General features: G+C 52.3%; 2 protein-coding genes across 2 annotated transcripts; both read left to right on the top strand.

The window, feature by feature from the left end:
• Positions 1-462: 462 nt before the first annotated feature.
• On the top strand, positions 463-6,271 carry GDI1 (GDP dissociation inhibitor 1; the record flags this gene model as incomplete). Its single annotated transcript, XM_080719262.1, has 11 exons — positions 463-507; positions 1,709-1,816; positions 1,989-2,088; positions 2,230-2,364; positions 2,824-3,022; positions 3,267-3,398; positions 4,729-4,828; positions 5,214-5,385; positions 5,696-5,840; positions 5,976-6,030; positions 6,119-6,271. The coding sequence occupies 11 exons, from the start codon at positions 463-465 to the stop codon at positions 6,269-6,271; spliced, it is 1,344 nt and encodes a 447-aa protein (XP_080575388.1).
• Positions 6,272-8,086: 1,815 nt separating this feature from the next.
• On the top strand, positions 8,087-16,884 carry FAM50A (family with sequence similarity 50 member A; the record flags this gene model as incomplete). Its single annotated transcript, XM_080718890.1, has 13 exons — positions 8,087-8,197; positions 10,432-10,516; positions 10,619-10,718; positions 11,206-11,351; positions 15,054-15,130; positions 15,271-15,337; positions 15,489-15,550; positions 15,711-15,787; positions 16,110-16,164; positions 16,319-16,367; positions 16,460-16,530; positions 16,650-16,760; positions 16,876-16,884. The coding sequence occupies 13 exons, from the start codon at positions 8,087-8,089 to the stop codon at positions 16,882-16,884; spliced, it is 1,020 nt and encodes a 339-aa protein (XP_080575016.1).
• Between the last annotated feature and the right edge of the window lie 208 nt (positions 16,885-17,092).

Raw genomic sequence — 17,092 nt, 5'->3', positions numbered from 1 at the left:
CAATGGCAGCTCTCAGAGGCGAGGGGCCGCCCCTAGCTGCGGCTGCTAGAGCGCGCACCCTCAGGCCCGCGCGACCGCGGCGAGGCTCCCGGGGGGCGGGGCGGGGCGGGGCGCGCGCGGCTCCCGCGCATGGATCCCTCGCGGGCCGCAGCACCGGTCCCGGCCCGCCCCGCCCCGCAGCGTTATTGCCTCCGGCGAGCAGCGTTTCCCGTGCGGTTGCGGCGGTTCAGGGACCCGGGAGCCGGGATCCCTCTCGGGAGGCGAGCTGAAGAGGCGGCGGCCTCGGACGGCAGTGGCAGGGCGCGGGGAGGGGGCGGGACTCTTTGACGCGGCGGAGGGATCGGGAGGTGCACGTAGAGCCGCCATCTTTGGTCCAGTGCGGCGGCAGCGGCGGCGGCGTTGGCTGCTGTGGTGAAGGAGGAGGAGGAGGAGCCGACCGGACGCTGGCACTTAGGCCTAACCATGGACGAGGAATACGATGTTATCGTGCTGGGGACCGGCCTCACCGTAAGTGTGGCCTCGGCAACCCGGGGCTCCTCATCGTGCCTTCCCCACTCCCCCGCGATGTTGCAGCCCCCGGCCTCCGACCCCATCCTCCCGTCATTGCCGTTTTCTCTTGGGCCTCTCAAAAGCCATCCCCGTTCCCACCCCACTACCCCCCTTCACCATGTCGACTTTGTCCAGCTGCTATCTCCTGGTCTCCTCGAAGGGGTCCCTCGCTGTATCTCCCCCTCCCCAGGTCCGGGCTCCTAGTCCCCTTCCGTCCTCTCTCCCTTGCCCTGCTGGACCTCAAAACGCACTCCTAGTTGACCTGACGTCCCCCCAACCCCGCCCTCCCGGTTTCCACCCATTGCCTGAACCCATCACCTGCTCAGCATCCCTGCCCATCTTGTGCTAATTTCAGAGAGGATTGTTGTACAAGGCCAGGGGTTCGGGGGTCCTTGCAGGGTGGGTCCTCATCCCACCTCTCTGGCGTCTTTGGGGGATTAGGGACCCAGGGAATGTTCTAGAAGCAGCAGCAGTGGGGGCCATGACCACATTCCCGCTACCCCACCCTGGTTTCCCATGGAGACCTCAGGCTGAGTAGTATCTGCAGCCTTTGTCCTTGGGCTAATAACAGTGATTGGTGAGGGTGTTTATCTTTCCCCTTTTTCCAAACCTCATTGGCCTGCTCCCCTGAGATTCATCTTCCTCAATCTGGGCCCAGACACCCCCTTCCTGAGGATGTGGCCAAAAAAGCTCAGAGTCAGGGTCTCCTCTCCTTTGAAGAAAGAGTAGCACAGGGTGGGGCCTGCAATTTCAAGGACTGTGCTAATCTAAGCTTCCGTTTGGGGTGCCTCTTGAGATTCAGCTGTGTTTTCTCTATGGTTTATTGTGACTTAACCTGTCTTTTTGTGCACTTTATGTAGATGGATGACTTTCTTGGCATCTTGGTGCTGGAAGACCATCCTTGTGTCTGCTAAATGCTCTGTCTTCCTCAAAGCCTTCGTTGTTTTTTCCTTGTTTATCTCTTTATCTATCAAGGTTATAAAGGAGATTAGTCAGATGAAGCCATCACGCCCAATTTTAATCAATGCAACTATCTACCCCCCCTCCCGGGTGGAAGGAGCTGTCCATTGTGGCAGGTTTGGGTTGTGGAACAAATCAGGGCTATTGGTGGGAATGTGGGCAGGTGGAAGTGCGGGAGCAAATGTCACCCCTCCCCCAGGAATGCATCCTGTCAGGCATCATGTCTGTGAATGGGAAGAAGGTGCTGCACATGGACCGGAACCCCTACTATGGAGGCGAGAGCTCCTCCATCACTCCTCTGGAGGAGGTAAAGCTGCTTGGACCAGGTCTAGGCCCACACCCAGACCCAGACCCATCCTTCACTAACCTCTCAGATAGAAGCACGGGGTAGAAGCAGCTCCCTTGGTTCTCTGGGTAGGAGGGTGGGGATATAGGGATACTCTTTAAAGGTATTTTCTTTCTTTTCTTCCTGCTTACAGCTATATAAGCGCTTTCAGTTGGTAGAGGGGCCCCCTGAATCGATGGGCCGGGGCCGAGACTGGAACGTTGACCTGATCCCCAAATTCCTTATGGCCAATGGTGAGAAAAGTGAACTATTGTCGGGGGGAAGGGCAACTGGGAAGACTAGAGGAGGGTCAGGCTCCAGAACAGAGGCAGCCAGACCAACAAACACTTCTGGAGAGAACTATGCTAATGTTACCCCTCCCCTACCCCCAACAGGGCAGCTGGTGAAGATGCTGTTGTATACAGAAGTGACTCGCTACCTGGACTTCAAGGTGGTGGAGGGCAGCTTTGTTTACAAGGGGGGCAAGATCTATAAAGTGCCATCCACTGAGACTGAGGCCTTGGCTTCTAGTAAGTGTGGGTCCCCTGAGCCAGAGAATAATGGGGTGGGAGATGGTATACTGTTCTCAGGATGGGTGGCAAGATAGCCATCCAGAGCAGGGCTCCCTTTTGCCCCAGGTCACATTCCCTATGCAGTACCAGAGGCCCCTTGTTTTGTATTCTTATTATCCCATGCTGTCCCTTATGGCAGATTTCCAGGAGGTGAGCACACATGCAGAGGAGATAACGGAGACGGGGGCTCATTTTTGAAAGATGTCAGCCTTTGTCAGGGGTTCTACTTAATCCCTGAAATCCCCAGGGGGTGGAGCTGGGAGGGCTCTGCCCAGCCCAACCCCCTCTTACAGGTGGGGAAACCAAGGCCAAGTAGGGCAGACACTTTGACAGAGCTCAGGGCATCCACTTTCTTGGCCTGTTCTGGTGGGAAGGGGAGTTTTGTGTTCTAGTAGTGCAAAGGGCTGCCTTCCTCAGATCTGATGGGCATGTTTGAGAAACGGCGCTTCCGCAAGTTCCTGGTATTTGTGGCAAACTTTGATGAGAATGACCCCAAGACATTTGAAGGTGTCGACCCTCAGACCACCAGCATGCGTGATGTCTACCGGAAATTTGACTTGGGCCAGGATGTCATCGACTTCACTGGCCACGCCCTGGCGCTCTACCGCACTGATGAGTGAGATGAAGCTGATGTGGCAGGACCCCCCTCGCCCACCCCACACCCTCCCTCTCCACACCTGCCTGCTGTTCCTTCTACCTACCCTCCACATCCCTTGTACTCAGCAACCGGTTCATCTGTCACCTTTCCATCCCTTCCCTGACTTATGTCTTTGCCAGGCCATGCAGGGTGGTGAGAAGGCTGGCCTGGGTGGGGGGATATGGGTGCTGTTAGAGCATCTTCTCTGATCCCTATCCCTCAGCTACCTGGACCAGCCCTGCCTCGAGACCATCAACCGCATTAAGTTATACAGTGAGTCCTTGGCCCGGTATGGCAAGAGCCCATATTTATACCCACTCTACGGCCTGGGTGAGCTGCCCCAGGGCTTTGCAAGGTGAGAATGTGGCTTTTTTTCAGATGGCATTACTGGGTAGGACTAAAGCTGAAAATAAAAATGGCCCTCTTAAGCATTTCTATAGCATTTCATACTTTCCTATCTGTGATCATCGTTTAGTTTGTTTCATCCCTGGGTTGATGGGGGCATAGCCCTAGTACATTGAAGTAGTACAGAGTCAGACAACCAGATCTCTGTGAACATGACTTTCTGAGTTCCCAGCAAAACCAGGACTGGGCCCAGAGCCGTGGAGCCTTGCATTTGGACTTAGCTGAGAACTGTTCCTTCTCCAGAGAGTCCTTTTTTCTCTTCCAGTGAGCCATTTCTATGTGAAGCTGCTCCCTCATGCCACTCTAGTGCTAGGCAGAGCCAGATGTGGTGTTGTACGCTTGTAATCCCAGTACTTAGAAGGCTGAGACAGGAGGATCACAGATTTGCAGTCAGCCTCAGCAACTTAGCGAGGCCCTCTGCAACTTAGTGAAAACCCTATTTCAAAATAAAAAAATAAGCTGGGTATGGTGGCTCACGCTTGTAATCCCAGCACTTGGGAGGCTGAGACCAGAGGATAGTGGTTTGCGAACAGCCTCAGCTACTTAGTGAGGCCCTCAGCAACTTAGTGAAACCCTGTTTCAAAATAAAGAATAAAAAATAAGTCAGGGGGTAGCTCAGGGGTTGAATGCCCCTGGGTTCCATCCCCAGACCCGCCAAAAAGAAAATTTCAAAAAAGGTTGGGCATGGTGGTGCACACTTGAAATCCCAGTTCTTGGGAGACTGAGACAGGAGGATCACAGGTTCAGGGACCACCTCAGCAAGTAGTGAGACTCTCATCAACCTAGTGAGACCATGTTTTCCAAATTAAAATAGGGATGGGGATGTACCTTTGAGGTAGAATGCCCCTTGGTTCAATCTACAGTACCACCAAAAAAAAAAAAAAAGCTAGATATGGTGGCACATGCTTGTAATCCTAGTGCTTGGGAGGCTGAGATAGGATCATGGATTCACAGCCAGCCTCAGCAACCTCGAGGCCTTCTGCAGTTTAGTGAGATCCTGTTTCAAAATAAAAAATAAAATCGGGCTGGGGGTGTAGTTCAATTCTCAGTATGATAAAAAGAAAAAGACTAGGTAGAAGCTACAAAGAGAAAAGAGGATGCCGAGATGGGTCCTCCATTTGTGGCAGGGACAGCTGGGGTGAACAGCTGGATCGCCTACCTTCCATTTGCTAGTGGCAGTCTTCTCTGTACCTCAGTGGTAGGGTAGGGAACTTGCAGTGGAATTAGTTCCCCTCATTTCTTCAGGGAGGGGAACTTCACCATTCCTCTGCTCACTACAGATTGAGTGCCATCTATGGGGGGACATACATGCTGAACAAACCCGTGGATGACATCATCATGGAGAATGGCAAGGTGGTAGGCGTTAAGTCTGAAGGAGAGGTAAGCTATCTCCATAGGGCCCCTCTTGCCAGGAAACCTGACCGCTGCTGGGTCTGCTGCTCCTCAACCCCAAAGCTCCCAAGAGCTAGGAACTGGGGGGACCCAACTACATAGCTATTCCTGTTGGCAAGAGGTAGTCCTCAAAGGCCACATGCTTTTTCTGTGGTCCAGAAAGGATTCCTAATTACAGTGTCTCAGCAGCAGGCTTGCCCAGCCTAATGTGTTAGGGCTCATGGGGAAGGGTTGTGTATTACCAGAGGAGCAATAGTGATAGCTCAAAGGAGCACCCTGCCTGCCAGAGCTGTCTGTCCTTATAGTGGGCTCAGCCTATGACCACCCAGGGCAAGGGGTGATCTGATAGGGATGAGGCCTTATGCCTTCACAGGTGGCCCGCTGCAAGCAGCTGATCTGTGACCCCAGCTACATCCCAGACCGTGTACGGAAGGCTGGCCAGGTTATCCGCATCATCTGCATCCTCAGCCACCCCATCAAGAACACCAATGATGCCAATTCCTGCCAAATCATCATCCCCCAGAACCAGGTCAACAGGAAGTCAGGTAGGCCAGGTCATGGTTGACTACCTTCTGTGTGCTCTCTTTGGGGTGGTTATGCCTCTCCCTCAGCATTGGGGCTCCCCACATATTCTGCTCATGGAACAAATGGGACCCTCATTGCAGTCACTACCGCTTAAGGCCTTAGGGATTGGATGGCTTGGATTCTTTCCATCTGTGAGGATGACAGCTTGGATGCTGCCTACAGTGGGGCTGGGAAGGGTAGATGGGCCAGAATTGTGTCCAGCCCTGGGAGCCTTCCCCGGGTGTGGCTATTTCCTCTGGCCTACCTTAATGGAGCGCTTTCTGTGGCCAGATATCTACGTGTGCATGATCTCCTACGCACACAATGTGGCAGCACAGGGCAAGTACATTGCCATCGCCAGCACCACAGTGGAGACTTCTGAGCCTGAAAAGGAGGTTGAGCCAGCGTTGGAGCTGCTGGAACCCATTGACCAGAAGTGAGGGGCCAGGCTGAGCATGATGGGCAGGCTGGGAGGGAGGGAGGGACTAGCCAGCTCAGAAGCTGGTAGTGGCATGTAGGAAGGGCATGGCCCATTGTGAGGCTTGTCTTCTCCTTTCCATCTTCCCCGCAGGTTTGTGGCTATCAGTGACTTGTATGAGCCCATTGATGATGGTTCTGAGAGCCAGGTAAGAAGCTTTTCCTAGCCCTGGCTCCTGGTTATCCACCCAGGACCCCTGCCCAATTCACCCTGACCCTGGCCTCTGCTGTTTCCAGGTGTTCTGTTCCTGCTCCTATGATGCCACCACACACTTTGAGACAACCTGCAATGACATCAAAGACATCTATAAACGCATGGCTGGCTCTGCCTTTGACTTTGAGAACATGAAGCGCAAACAGAATGATGTCTTTGGAGAAGCTGACCAGTGATTGCTGACCCCTCTTCCCCAGCCCCTGCTGCCCTCCCCCAACATGTGTCTGTTCTCCTCAAGGGCTGGGGAGACGGTATAGCTGGGCACCCCTGTTTCCAGCATCCTCTGCTTCCCCCACCACATTCCCATCACCCACCTCATTGATTCACTGACCAAATCTTTAACTTTAGCGATGGTTTGGGAGATGGGGGTTGGATAGCATCCTCTTTTTTGGCTCTTCCTTACCCTAGGAAGAGAGGGTTCCTCTCCTTGTGTATGTCTCCTCTCCCCCCCCCAACTCCTAATTCTTCTGCTCTGTTTGGGAAGGACGTGGAGGAAAAGCTGATTTCTGTCCCCTCTGCTCTTACCCCCACTGTAGTGGCCTTTGGAGATGCCCCATACCTCCCCCCACCAACTCTCTTGTGTGTTGGAGAGAAGGGGTCCTCCCAGCACAAAATTGCATTCCCCCCATAATTTATTCTAATTTATTAACTCCCCCCTCTGAGCCTGAAGCCCTTTGGTGCAGCCTGGGGGCTATAAAGTGAGCTGCTCCAGCCCCCTCCAGCCCTGGTAAAGCCTGGGGAGGGAGAGAAGGCTTAGGTGTGGCCCCACTGGAGGTTGATCTTGCTGTTTTTATTCCTTGTCTTTTTATTTGTGTTCTCTGGTTCTTGATAGAAAAGAAATGTAAGCAAAGCAGAAGGAGGTGGGAAAATGGATCCAAACCCCAGTGTGCCCCTGCCCCATTCCTTTCCTTTAGTGGTGGGAAACCCTTATCTTGCAAAGTGAATGTGTCCCTTTCCTCAATCTCTAGTGTATTTCTCAGAAACAAAACCTCCCAATAAAACTGTGTTGAAACCTGAGCCTGGATTTTTTTTTTTTTTTTGCGGGTCTGGGGATGGAACACAGGGACATTTGACCTCCGACGTATACCCCCTGCCCTATTTCTTATTATTTATTTTGAAATACTAAGTTGCGGAGGGCCTCACTAAGTAGCTGAGGCTGTGAGAACTAGGATCCTCCTGTCTCAGCCTCCCTAATGCTGGGATTACAAGCATGCACCACCACGTCTGGCAACCAAGCCTGGATCTTAAAATTCATTTCCCAAAAAGCTGGGTTGGGGGCTCTGGCTCAGCTTTTAGCACCTGGACTGTATACCTCAAGGGTCAATGCAGCTGAAGTAGGGGGGCTATGTCTGGCATGGGTTGGGGATCAATGAACAGAACTAGCCTCTAGGGCAAAAGGAGGAGGCAGAGTGCACCAGAGGCCAGCTAGGAGACCCAAGCGTCAAGGCCCAAGCAGGCTGGCAAGGATACTAGTTCCTGTCAATGCCGGGGGAGAGAGCCAGGGGACTGGGGCCTGGCCTTGAGCAGAGAACAAGGAAGTGGAGGGGGCGAGTCCAGCCCTGGGTCTACATGGGAAGTAGGAGTTCCTACTTCAGCTCAGGATCCACGAGGAAGCACAGAAATCTAGGGTATTAGACCTCAGTGTCTATGATAAAGAGGGGACAGGAGGGGCTAGGGCCGGCCTCGGGGATACTCGACTAGCAGAACTGAATTCTCACCACGTGAGGAGGCCTGCGGGGTGGGGCGTGGCGGGGTGGGGTGGGAGGGCGGAACAGGCCGAGTCACGTGCTCCGCGCCCGCATGCTCCCTAGTGGCTGACGTCAAGCGTCAGCTGACTTCACGACCGCCGCAGCAGCTGCCTCTGCCGCCGTCCTTCCTACCTCCACCACCACCCTTGCTGCCTCCACCACCACTACCACCACCACCTAGCCTCTGGCCGGCCTCTCGCTGTCACTGTAGTTGCTGAGGCCGCCACCACCGCCGCCGCCGCCATGGCTCAGTACAAGGGCGCCGCGAGCGAGGCAGGCCGCGCCATGCACCTGATGAAGAAGCGGGAGAAGCAGCGCGAACAGATGGAGCAGATGAAACAGCGGATCGCTGAGGTGCGGGCTGGGCCCTGGCGGCTCGGAGCATGCGCGCTGCGCGGCCCTCCGTAGGCGCGGCTGGACCCTGGCCCTGGGAGACCCGGGGCAGCGGGCTGGGGGCTATAGGGGAGCAGTTTCCGGGCCTGGAGCGGGACCTTTGCCTGCCGTCCTCTGGCGTGCAACAGATACGACCCGCCGACAGTCTCATTTGTAAAATGGGCTCAGAGTGGGGCTATGTCAGAAGCAGAGACAGCTAGCTTGTGACAAGCCTCTAGCAGGAGGGAGCCACAGTCAATTTTTCTACTGGTGGCATTGGTACCAGTTGGGCCTCCCTGGAGCCCCTCCTGAGTACAGAGCTTCCTGGTCCAGGCTCCCCAACCCTAAGAGCAGACATCTGCCGAGATCCAGTGAATACCAGGAAGGACAAGCCTGCTTTCTCTCTGAAGAGGCACGGGAGCTGGCCACTGAGGCTCATTCAAAAACCCTTTGCGCCCATGACAAAGGCTGGTGCAAGCCTCTGGGGTCCTGGCCAATGAAGGTGGGCTTGGGGTTGGAGGACCCAGGAGCCTTCAGAGCAGGGACTTAGGGCTCCAGGGAAGAGCAGGCCTTGGGTAAGTGGGGGAAGCGCTGCCTAAGAAAGCAGCCTTCAGGCAGAGGTCACTTTCACCCACAGCTCACGATTTGTGTTTGTCACAAAGCCCTCCAGCCCCAGCCCCCACTGTCTGAGTGGGGAACTCCTGGCAAGCTGAAGGTATATTTCTGTGTTACGGCCACTTTGGAAGCCCTGATCAGAGCCGCATGGTACCCAGTGGGATAGAACTATGCTAGAGAGAGCAGGCTTTCTGGGAAGTTGTTGGCAACATCTGAGGCTGTGAGGGAGGGAAATTGTTAAGTGAGGAACTAGGTCCTTCCACCTCACTTTTATTCTTTATTCACTCCTGTCACCCCTTGGCTTAGGACTCAGGAGCTTCATTTTATTTTTATTTATTTTTTTATCTTTTGCGAGTCTGGGGATGGAACCCAGGGGCATTCAACCTCCGAGCTACACCCCTGCCTTTTTTTTTTTTTTTTGGTGGTACTGGGGATGGAACCCAGGAGCTATCTACCTCCAGGCTATACTCCCAGACCTATTTTATATTTTATTTGGAAACAGGGTCTCACTAAGTTGCTGAGCCTCACTAAGTGGCTGAGGCTGGCTTCAAACCTGTGTGATCCTCCTGTCTCAGCCTCCCAAGCGTGGGGATTACAGGCGTGCGTCACCACGCCCGGCTGGGAGCTTCATTTTAAAGTCTGGGTATTAGTACTTGGGAGGCTGAGGCAGGAGGATTGCAGGTTCAAAGCCAGCCTCAGCAACTTATTGAGCCTCTCAGCAACTTATTGAGACCCTGTTTCTAAGTAAGAAATAAAATTGGGCTGGGGCTGTAATTTGGAGGTAGAATGTCTCTCGGTTCAATCCCAGTATCAAAAAATAAAATAAAAAGTCTGAGTATGAGGCCGGGCATGGTGGCACATGCTTGTAATCCCAGCACTTGGGAGGCTGAGACAGGAGGATCGCGCAGGTTTGAAGCCAGCTTCAGCTACTTAGTGAGGCTCTCAGCAACTTAGTGAGACCCCGTTTCCAAATAAAAGTATAAAATAGGTCTGGGAGTATACCCTGGAGGTAGAAAAGCCCCTGGGTTCCACCCCCAGTACCATAAATAAATAAATAAATAAATAAATAAATGTCTGAGTATGAAAAAGGCCACCACTGGGCATGGTGGCACACGCTTGTAATCCTAGTACTTGGGAGGCTGAAACAGGAGGATCAAGGTTTGCCACCAGCCTCAGTACTTAGTGAGACCCTCCACAACTTACTGAGACCCTATTTAAAAATAAAGGATAAAAAATTGGGTTGGGGGTATAGCTTGGAGGTAGAATGCCTCTGGATTCAATCCCCAGTACCACACACACACACACACACACACACACACACACACACGCACAAAAGGCCAAAGGTGAGTAGGGTCCATGTCTGCCACCGAGGGCTCTCTGGACTCAGCTAGAGACATAAAGGGGCCAGAGCAGTGCAGGAACTGATGGGAAATGACCCCAGTTGACTCCCTTAGCACTGGAGGAGCCCCCCCAGCTTTGTTGAACCTTGCACCTACAAAGGAATCTTTTCCAGTATCACATCAAAATATGTCTAGGACCAGATCTAAAATCCAGATCTTCCACACTGGATGGCCCTCACCACTGTGTTCCATCCCATGCAGGAGAACATAATGAAATCCAACATTGACAAGAAGTTCTCTGCACACTATGATGCCGTGGAGGCAGAGCTCAAGTCCAGCACCGTAGGTGAGCAGGGTGTATATGCCACCCTTTCTTGGGCCCAGGGAGGCTACTCCTTTGCTGGCTCTGGGTGACCGGCCCTTCCCCACATTTCTCCTTGCCTTCTAGGTCTCGTGACCCTGAATGATATGAAGGCCAAGCAGGAGGCACTGGTGAAGGAACGGGAGAAGCAGCTGGCCAAGAAGGAACAGTCAAAGGAGCTGCAGCTGTGGGTCCCCTCCTTGGTCCCTTGGCCAGTGGCTCTCCCCTCAATATGCAGCTAGTATTTGGGAGCTTCTAGGGGTGGGTCAAACTATTCTGGTTCAGTGGGGGGACATTTTCTGCTTTGGGAATAGATATATCATCTCGATTGGAGCCCACACTGAAGTCTTACCTCCCTGGTTTACCTTTCCTCTTTCTGACCCTCTGTAAAGGTGGTGAGTCTTTTCTGGGCACTTCCTTTCATTGGGTGCCTTATCAGCCTGCATTGTACCCCTCTGTCTTTGTCTCATTACCCTTGTCTCTATGCCCACTGTATTGTAATCAGAGCCTGCCTATGAGCTTGAAATGACCCAGGGCAGTCGGATCCCTCCGGGACACTGGGGAGATGCAGCCTGCACTTGGAGGGCCCCACACTGAGCATACAGGTGGCTCTGGGTCAGGGAAAGGGCTTCAAGGCAGGGAAATGGGCATGATGGCCACCCATACCTTGGTAGAAAGCTGGAGAAGCTGCGAGAGAAGGAACGCAAGAAGGAGGCCAAGCGGAAGATCTCGAGCCTGTCCTTCACCTTGGAGGAGGAAGAGGAGGGAGGTGACGAGGAGGAGGAGGTGGCCATGTTTGAGGAGGAGCTGGAAAGGGAAGGTGAGGGCCCTGCCTGCCAGAACTAGGTCCTGGCTTTGGAAACTGTAGAAGGAAGAGGTCTATTGCCCAGCCACAGTTGCTTGCTGTGCTTCTGGTCTCCAAGCTCACATGGGGGAGGAGAGGAAAACAGGGTATCAAGCCTACTGTTTTTGTTTGTTTGTGTTTTGCAATATTGGGGATTGATTGCAGGGCCTTATGCATGCTGGGCAAGAGGTCTACCACTGACCCAGACCCCAAGCCTTTTTATTTTTTATTTTGTGATAAGGTCTTGCTAAGTTGTCCAGGCTTGCCTCAAACTTGCCATCCTTCTGCTTCAACCTCCCGAGTAACTAAGATTACAGGTACGCACCACCTTGCTCAAGTGTACTGTTTTTTTTTTAAAGCAAAGCAGGGGCTCACTGTTAGTAAAATATTGAAACAGCCCAGCCTGTGGCCCCTAGCCATCAAAGCCACCAGTGCAAGAGGCTATCAGAGTGAGGCTGGTACTCAGTCTATCAGGTTCTAGAAGCTGTCCTCCGTAAGTTGGGGAGAGGAGGGAAGATATTTTGGACCAGGCTTGGCTGCTTGAACTTTCTTTTTTTTTTGTGGTACTGGGGGTGGAACCCAGAGGCTTTCTACCTCTGGGCTATACTCCCAGACCTATTTTATACTTGATTCGGAAACAGGGTCTTACTAAGTTGCTGAGAACCTCACTAAGTAGCTGAGGCTTCGAACCTGTGCAATCCTCCTGTCTCAGCCTCCCAAGCGCAGGGATTACAAGCGTGTGCCACCACGCCCGGCTTGGCTGCTTGAACTTTCTGCAATCATGGAAATGTTTATGTCTGCACTAGCCAGCATGGTAGCTTCTTGCTACAGGTAGCCACCAAGCACTGAATTGATTCCATTTGATTAGTTTCACCATAAGTGTACACTGAATTTCAGTGGCTACTTGGTAGACACTGTAGTCCTCAGGTGTGAGAACTAAGGGCTGTGAGGGACAATTTGAGAGGACTGGAGAGCAAGTCCAAAGCCAGCCTGCACCACTCTGTGGCACATACCTGCTCTGTGCCTAGCCAGGGACACACAGAACAGTGTCCCTCTCCTAGTAGAAGTTACATAGGTCAATGTGTGTTCAGAGTTGCTGCTCTACCTGAGGTCCAGGGGACTAGCCCAAGATCAGGGAGGGTGTCACATGGGGATACAGTTTGGTTGGGCCTTAAAGATGAAGGGAATTTCATTACTCACAAAGATGAGAGGGGTAGGGAGTGTGGGTTGTGAAAAGATATCTTTATACTGAAACAACAGGAAAAGAGTAGACATATGTACGCTGGGTACGGTGGCAAGTGCCTGTCATCCCAGCTGTTGAGGAGGCTGCAGCAATGGTATCACAAGTTTGAGGCCAGCCCAGGCACATTAGCAAGACCCTGGATAAAAAGAAATAAGCCAGGGGCAGTGGCACATACTTGTAATCCCAATAGTGGGAGGTTGAGACAGGAGGATTATAGGTTCCTGGACAGCCTCAGCAACATAGTAATACTCTTATCAAGGTAGAGAGACCCTATAGGGCTGGGTTCAATCTCCAGTAACACATACATACACACATAGATAAGTAAAAGCCAGGCTTGCTGGCTTACTCCTCTAATCCCAGTACTTGAGAAGCTGAGACAGGAGAGATTCAAGGCCAACCTTAGCAATTTAGTGAGACCCTCAGGAACTTGGCAAGATCCTGTTTCAAAATTAAAAAAAAAGGGCTGGGGATGTAGTTTGGAGGTAGAATCCCTCTGTGTTCAATACCCAGTACCAAGAAAAAAAATTAAGAAGGAGCTGGGCGTGGTGGCACACACTTGTAATCCCAGTATTTGGGAGGCTGAGACAGGAGGATTGCAGGTTCGAAACCACCCTCAGCAGCTTAGTGAGGCTGTCAGCAACTTAGTGAGATCCTGTTTCCAAATAAAATATAAAAAATAGGTCTGCAAGTGTAGCTCAGAGGTAGAAGGCCCCTGGGTTCCATCCCTAGTACTACAAAAATAAATAAATAAAAGGGCTGGGGATGTAGCTCAGTGGTAGAGTCCCGGGTTTCAATCCTTAGTACCACAAAATAGATGAATGGTTGATAAAATATTTGAGGACTCTGAGCAAGTTGCATCACAGGCCTCAGGGGAAGGCATGGTAGCAGGCCTGGGATATTTAGAAATTGTGATGCACCGGGCATGGTGGCGCACACTTTTAATCCCAGCATTCGGGAGGCTAAGACTGGAGGATTGCAGTTCGTGGACAGCCTCGGCTATCTAGCGAGGCCCTCTGTAATTTAGTGTGACCCTGTTTCAAAATAAAGAATAAAGGCCGGGCGTGGTGGCGCGCGCTTGTAATCCCAGCATTAGGGAGGCTGAGACCGGGAGGATCACGGTTTGCGGACAGCTTCAGCTACTTAGTGAGGCCCTCTGCAACTCAGTGAGACCCGGTTTCAAAATAAAGAATAAAAAATAGGGCAGGGGGTGTAGCTCGGAGGTCAAATGCCCCTGGGTTCCATCCCCAGACCCGCAAAAAAGAAAAATAAATAAATAAAATAAAGAATAAAAAATAGGGCTGGGGGTATAGCTCAGAGGTAGAATGCCCCTGGGTTCCATCCCCAGTACCGCAAAAATAAATAAATAAATAAATAAATAAATAAATAAATAGAAATTGTGATGCTCAGGGAACAGTGATGGTAGACCTGAGGTTGGTGGTGGTGGGGGTGCTTCAGGGATGCTGCATGGCCATGGTGACAGGCTGAGTGTGATGGCTTTGAGAGGAGTGTCCAGACTGTCCTGTGATTCTGAGTGTACCAGGAGCCAAGTAAAACAGAAGCCAGGCGTGGTGGCGCACTCTTGTGATCCCAGCATTTGGGGGACTGAGACAGAAGGATTGCGGTTTGCAGGCAGCCTCAGCAACTTAGTGAGGCCCTTTGCAACTCAGTGAGACCCTGTTTCTTTCTTTTCTTTTTGTTGTTGCAGTACTAGAGGTGGAACCCAGGGGCATTGTACCTCCGAGCTACACCCACAGTCCTATTTTTTAGGACTTTTATTTTTGGAAACAGGGTCTCATTGAAATGTGAAGGGCCTTACTAAATAGTTGAGGTTGTCTGTGAACTGTGATCCTCTGGTCTCTACCTCCTGAATGTTGAATGCCGGGATTACAAGCGTGTGCCACCACGCCTAGCTGAGACCCTGTTTCAAAATAAAGAATCAAAAATAGGGCTAGGGGTGTAGCTTAGAGGTAGAATGCCCCTGGGTTCCATCCCCAGTACCACAAAAAAAAAGAAAAGAAACATATAATTTTAGTAATTCATTGTATTTAACCTGACTTCATCCAAAATGTTTCTATTGTGGCTTGTGGAGCTGGCTGCATGTCAAGTGCCACGTGCTTGTTGCTCAGTGCACTGTGTGGCAGGAGCTACTGTTGGGACTGCACAGTCCTGGGGGGAAGGTTGTGAACCTGTTGTATATCACTGGGACTTTTACACAACTCTTGCGTAGTGGGCTCTTTCCTTCCTCTGAAGGTTCATTTTTGAGGGTGCTTCATTTTAGTAATGGGACCCAGACAACTTTCTTTTTTTAGGTTAGTTTCTGCCTGTCTTCTAGGTTAGTGTTTCTATGTGTACTCCAGAGACCCTTGTGGGGATTCATGAAATCAAAACCATTTTCAGAATAATGCTAACACATTCTTTGCTTCCTTTTGCTCCAGAGATCACCACAAAGAAAAGGAAATTGGGAAAGAACCCAGATGTGGATACAAGCTTCTTGCCTGACCGAGACCGGGAGGTAAAGGCTGCCTAGCCTCAGCTCTGACATTGAACCTGACCCTCTTCTTGGCCCTGGCAGGGTGCCTGGGTCAAAGAGTGGGATACTTTGTGCATCCCTCAAGCAGCCATGGGCCTCACTTCTCTCGTTTCCTTTCCCAGGAGGAGGAGAATCGACTCCGAGAAGAGCTGCGGCAAGAGTGGGAAGCCAAGCAGGAGAAGATTAAGAGTGAGCGATTTCAGAGTTGGACACACGTGGTCTAGCCCCTGGGATGCTGGGCCCCAAGCAGCACTCCTGTCAGCAGTCCCCTGGGCTGTGCCCTGAGGAAGCTCAGTGTGTGGTGGGGTGCTGGCAATCAAGAGTCAATTCTGCCTTGCAGGTGAGGAGATTGAGATCACTTTCAGTTACTGGGATGGCTCTGGACACCGGCGGACAGTCAAGGTAGGCAGCGGTGGTGGGGGCCTCCCGTGGGTTCAGTGGGAAGGAACTGACAATTATGACAGTTGTGGCTCTGAAAGCTCCTGGAGATCGTGAGGGCACTTTCTCTGGGCCTCTTTGCTCCCTTCCCAACCCCTTGCTTTCTGGTTGTTGGTTCCTGCAGATGAAAAAGGGCAACACGATGCAGCAGTTCCTACAGAAGGCACTGGAAATCCTACGCAAAGACTTCAGTGAGCTCAGGTGGGGGATGCATGTGCACTGCATTTGCAAGCCTATGAACCCAGCCAGGGTACCAGCCAGCCAGAAGGATCACTCCCTGATTAGGAAGATGGCATGCAAGGCACTGTGCTCCCTAGACTCCCTTTTTCTTCCCTCTGGCCATAGAAAACTTAGGTGGGAGCATCCTGCCTCGGTACCTCGGTCCAAAGGTGCAGGAAGGTGGGATGCCCATCATGGAACTTCCCTCCAAATGTTCCAACTGGCCCTCTTTAACTGGCTACCTCCTTCCTCCCCGGGCTAAGGATACTCTGTCCGTCCAGACAGTCCTGTCTTTATCTCTCAGGTCAGCAGGGGTGGAGCAGCTCATGTACATCAAGGAAGACTTAATCATCCCCCACGTGAGTCCCTTCAGCCCCATGTCAGGTGTGGGTGCAGGGTCAGGTGTTGGTGTCGAGACCCTGTGTCCGGCCTGCAGGTGGGAGGGCAGGGAGTGGTTGGTGAGAGAGGCCAAGATGGGCCATCAAGTTGACCTTCGCTGTCCTTGGCTCCTAGCATCACAGCTTCTATGATTTCATTGTCACCAAGGCTCGAGGGAAGAGTGGTGAGTGCTCCTGGCCCTGCCCTACACACAACTCGCCTCTCTATTTGGGGTTGGGACAGCACTGTGACTTGATGGCTACTTCTCCCTGACAGGACCACTCTTTAATTTTGATGTTCATGACGATGTGCGGCTACTCAGCGATGCCACCGTGGAGAAGGATGAGGTATGATAACACCAGAGCACTGGGCAGAGCAAGTGTCTCTGGACTGTGGAAAAGTCCAAGGAAGGGGAGGCCGGGGAGGTTGGCCATGAGAAGCACAGCTGACCTTTTCCCTTCTGCAGTCTCATGCGGGCAAGGTGGTGCTGAGGAGCTGGTATGAAAAGAACAAGCATATCTTCCCTGCCAGCCGCTGGGAGCCCTATGACCCCGAGAAGAAGTGGGACAAGTACACGGTGAGGAGGCCAGAAAGATGGGGAGGTGGCCCTGGGACTAGGCCGGGCGTTTGAGGGTGGGGCAGCCTGGCTCTCAATAGGCTGTTCATCTCCTCCCCCCTTGTCTTCACACCAGATCCGGTGAACATCCAGGAAGGGGCGTGACCTTGGCTCACCCAAGTACACGCTGTGTCTCCAGGACTCCAAGCGCCCTACTCTTCTCTGACTATGCTGGGAAGACAGTGGCTGCTCACCCCCTGGCCCTGACAGTTATTACTGCTCTTTTCTTTTACAATAAAGAAATGCACACGTCAGAGCTGGAGTACCTGCCTTGTGAGCAAGTGTGTTTTGTT

This window comes from Muscardinus avellanarius, assembly GCF_963383645.1.
Source record: "Muscardinus avellanarius genome assembly, chromosome: X".
NCBI classification, from domain to species: domain Eukaryota; kingdom Metazoa; phylum Chordata; class Mammalia; order Rodentia; family Gliridae; genus Muscardinus; species Muscardinus avellanarius.
Note: the sequence above shows the minus strand (reverse complement) of the source record. Positions and strands in the feature narration are given on the sequence as shown.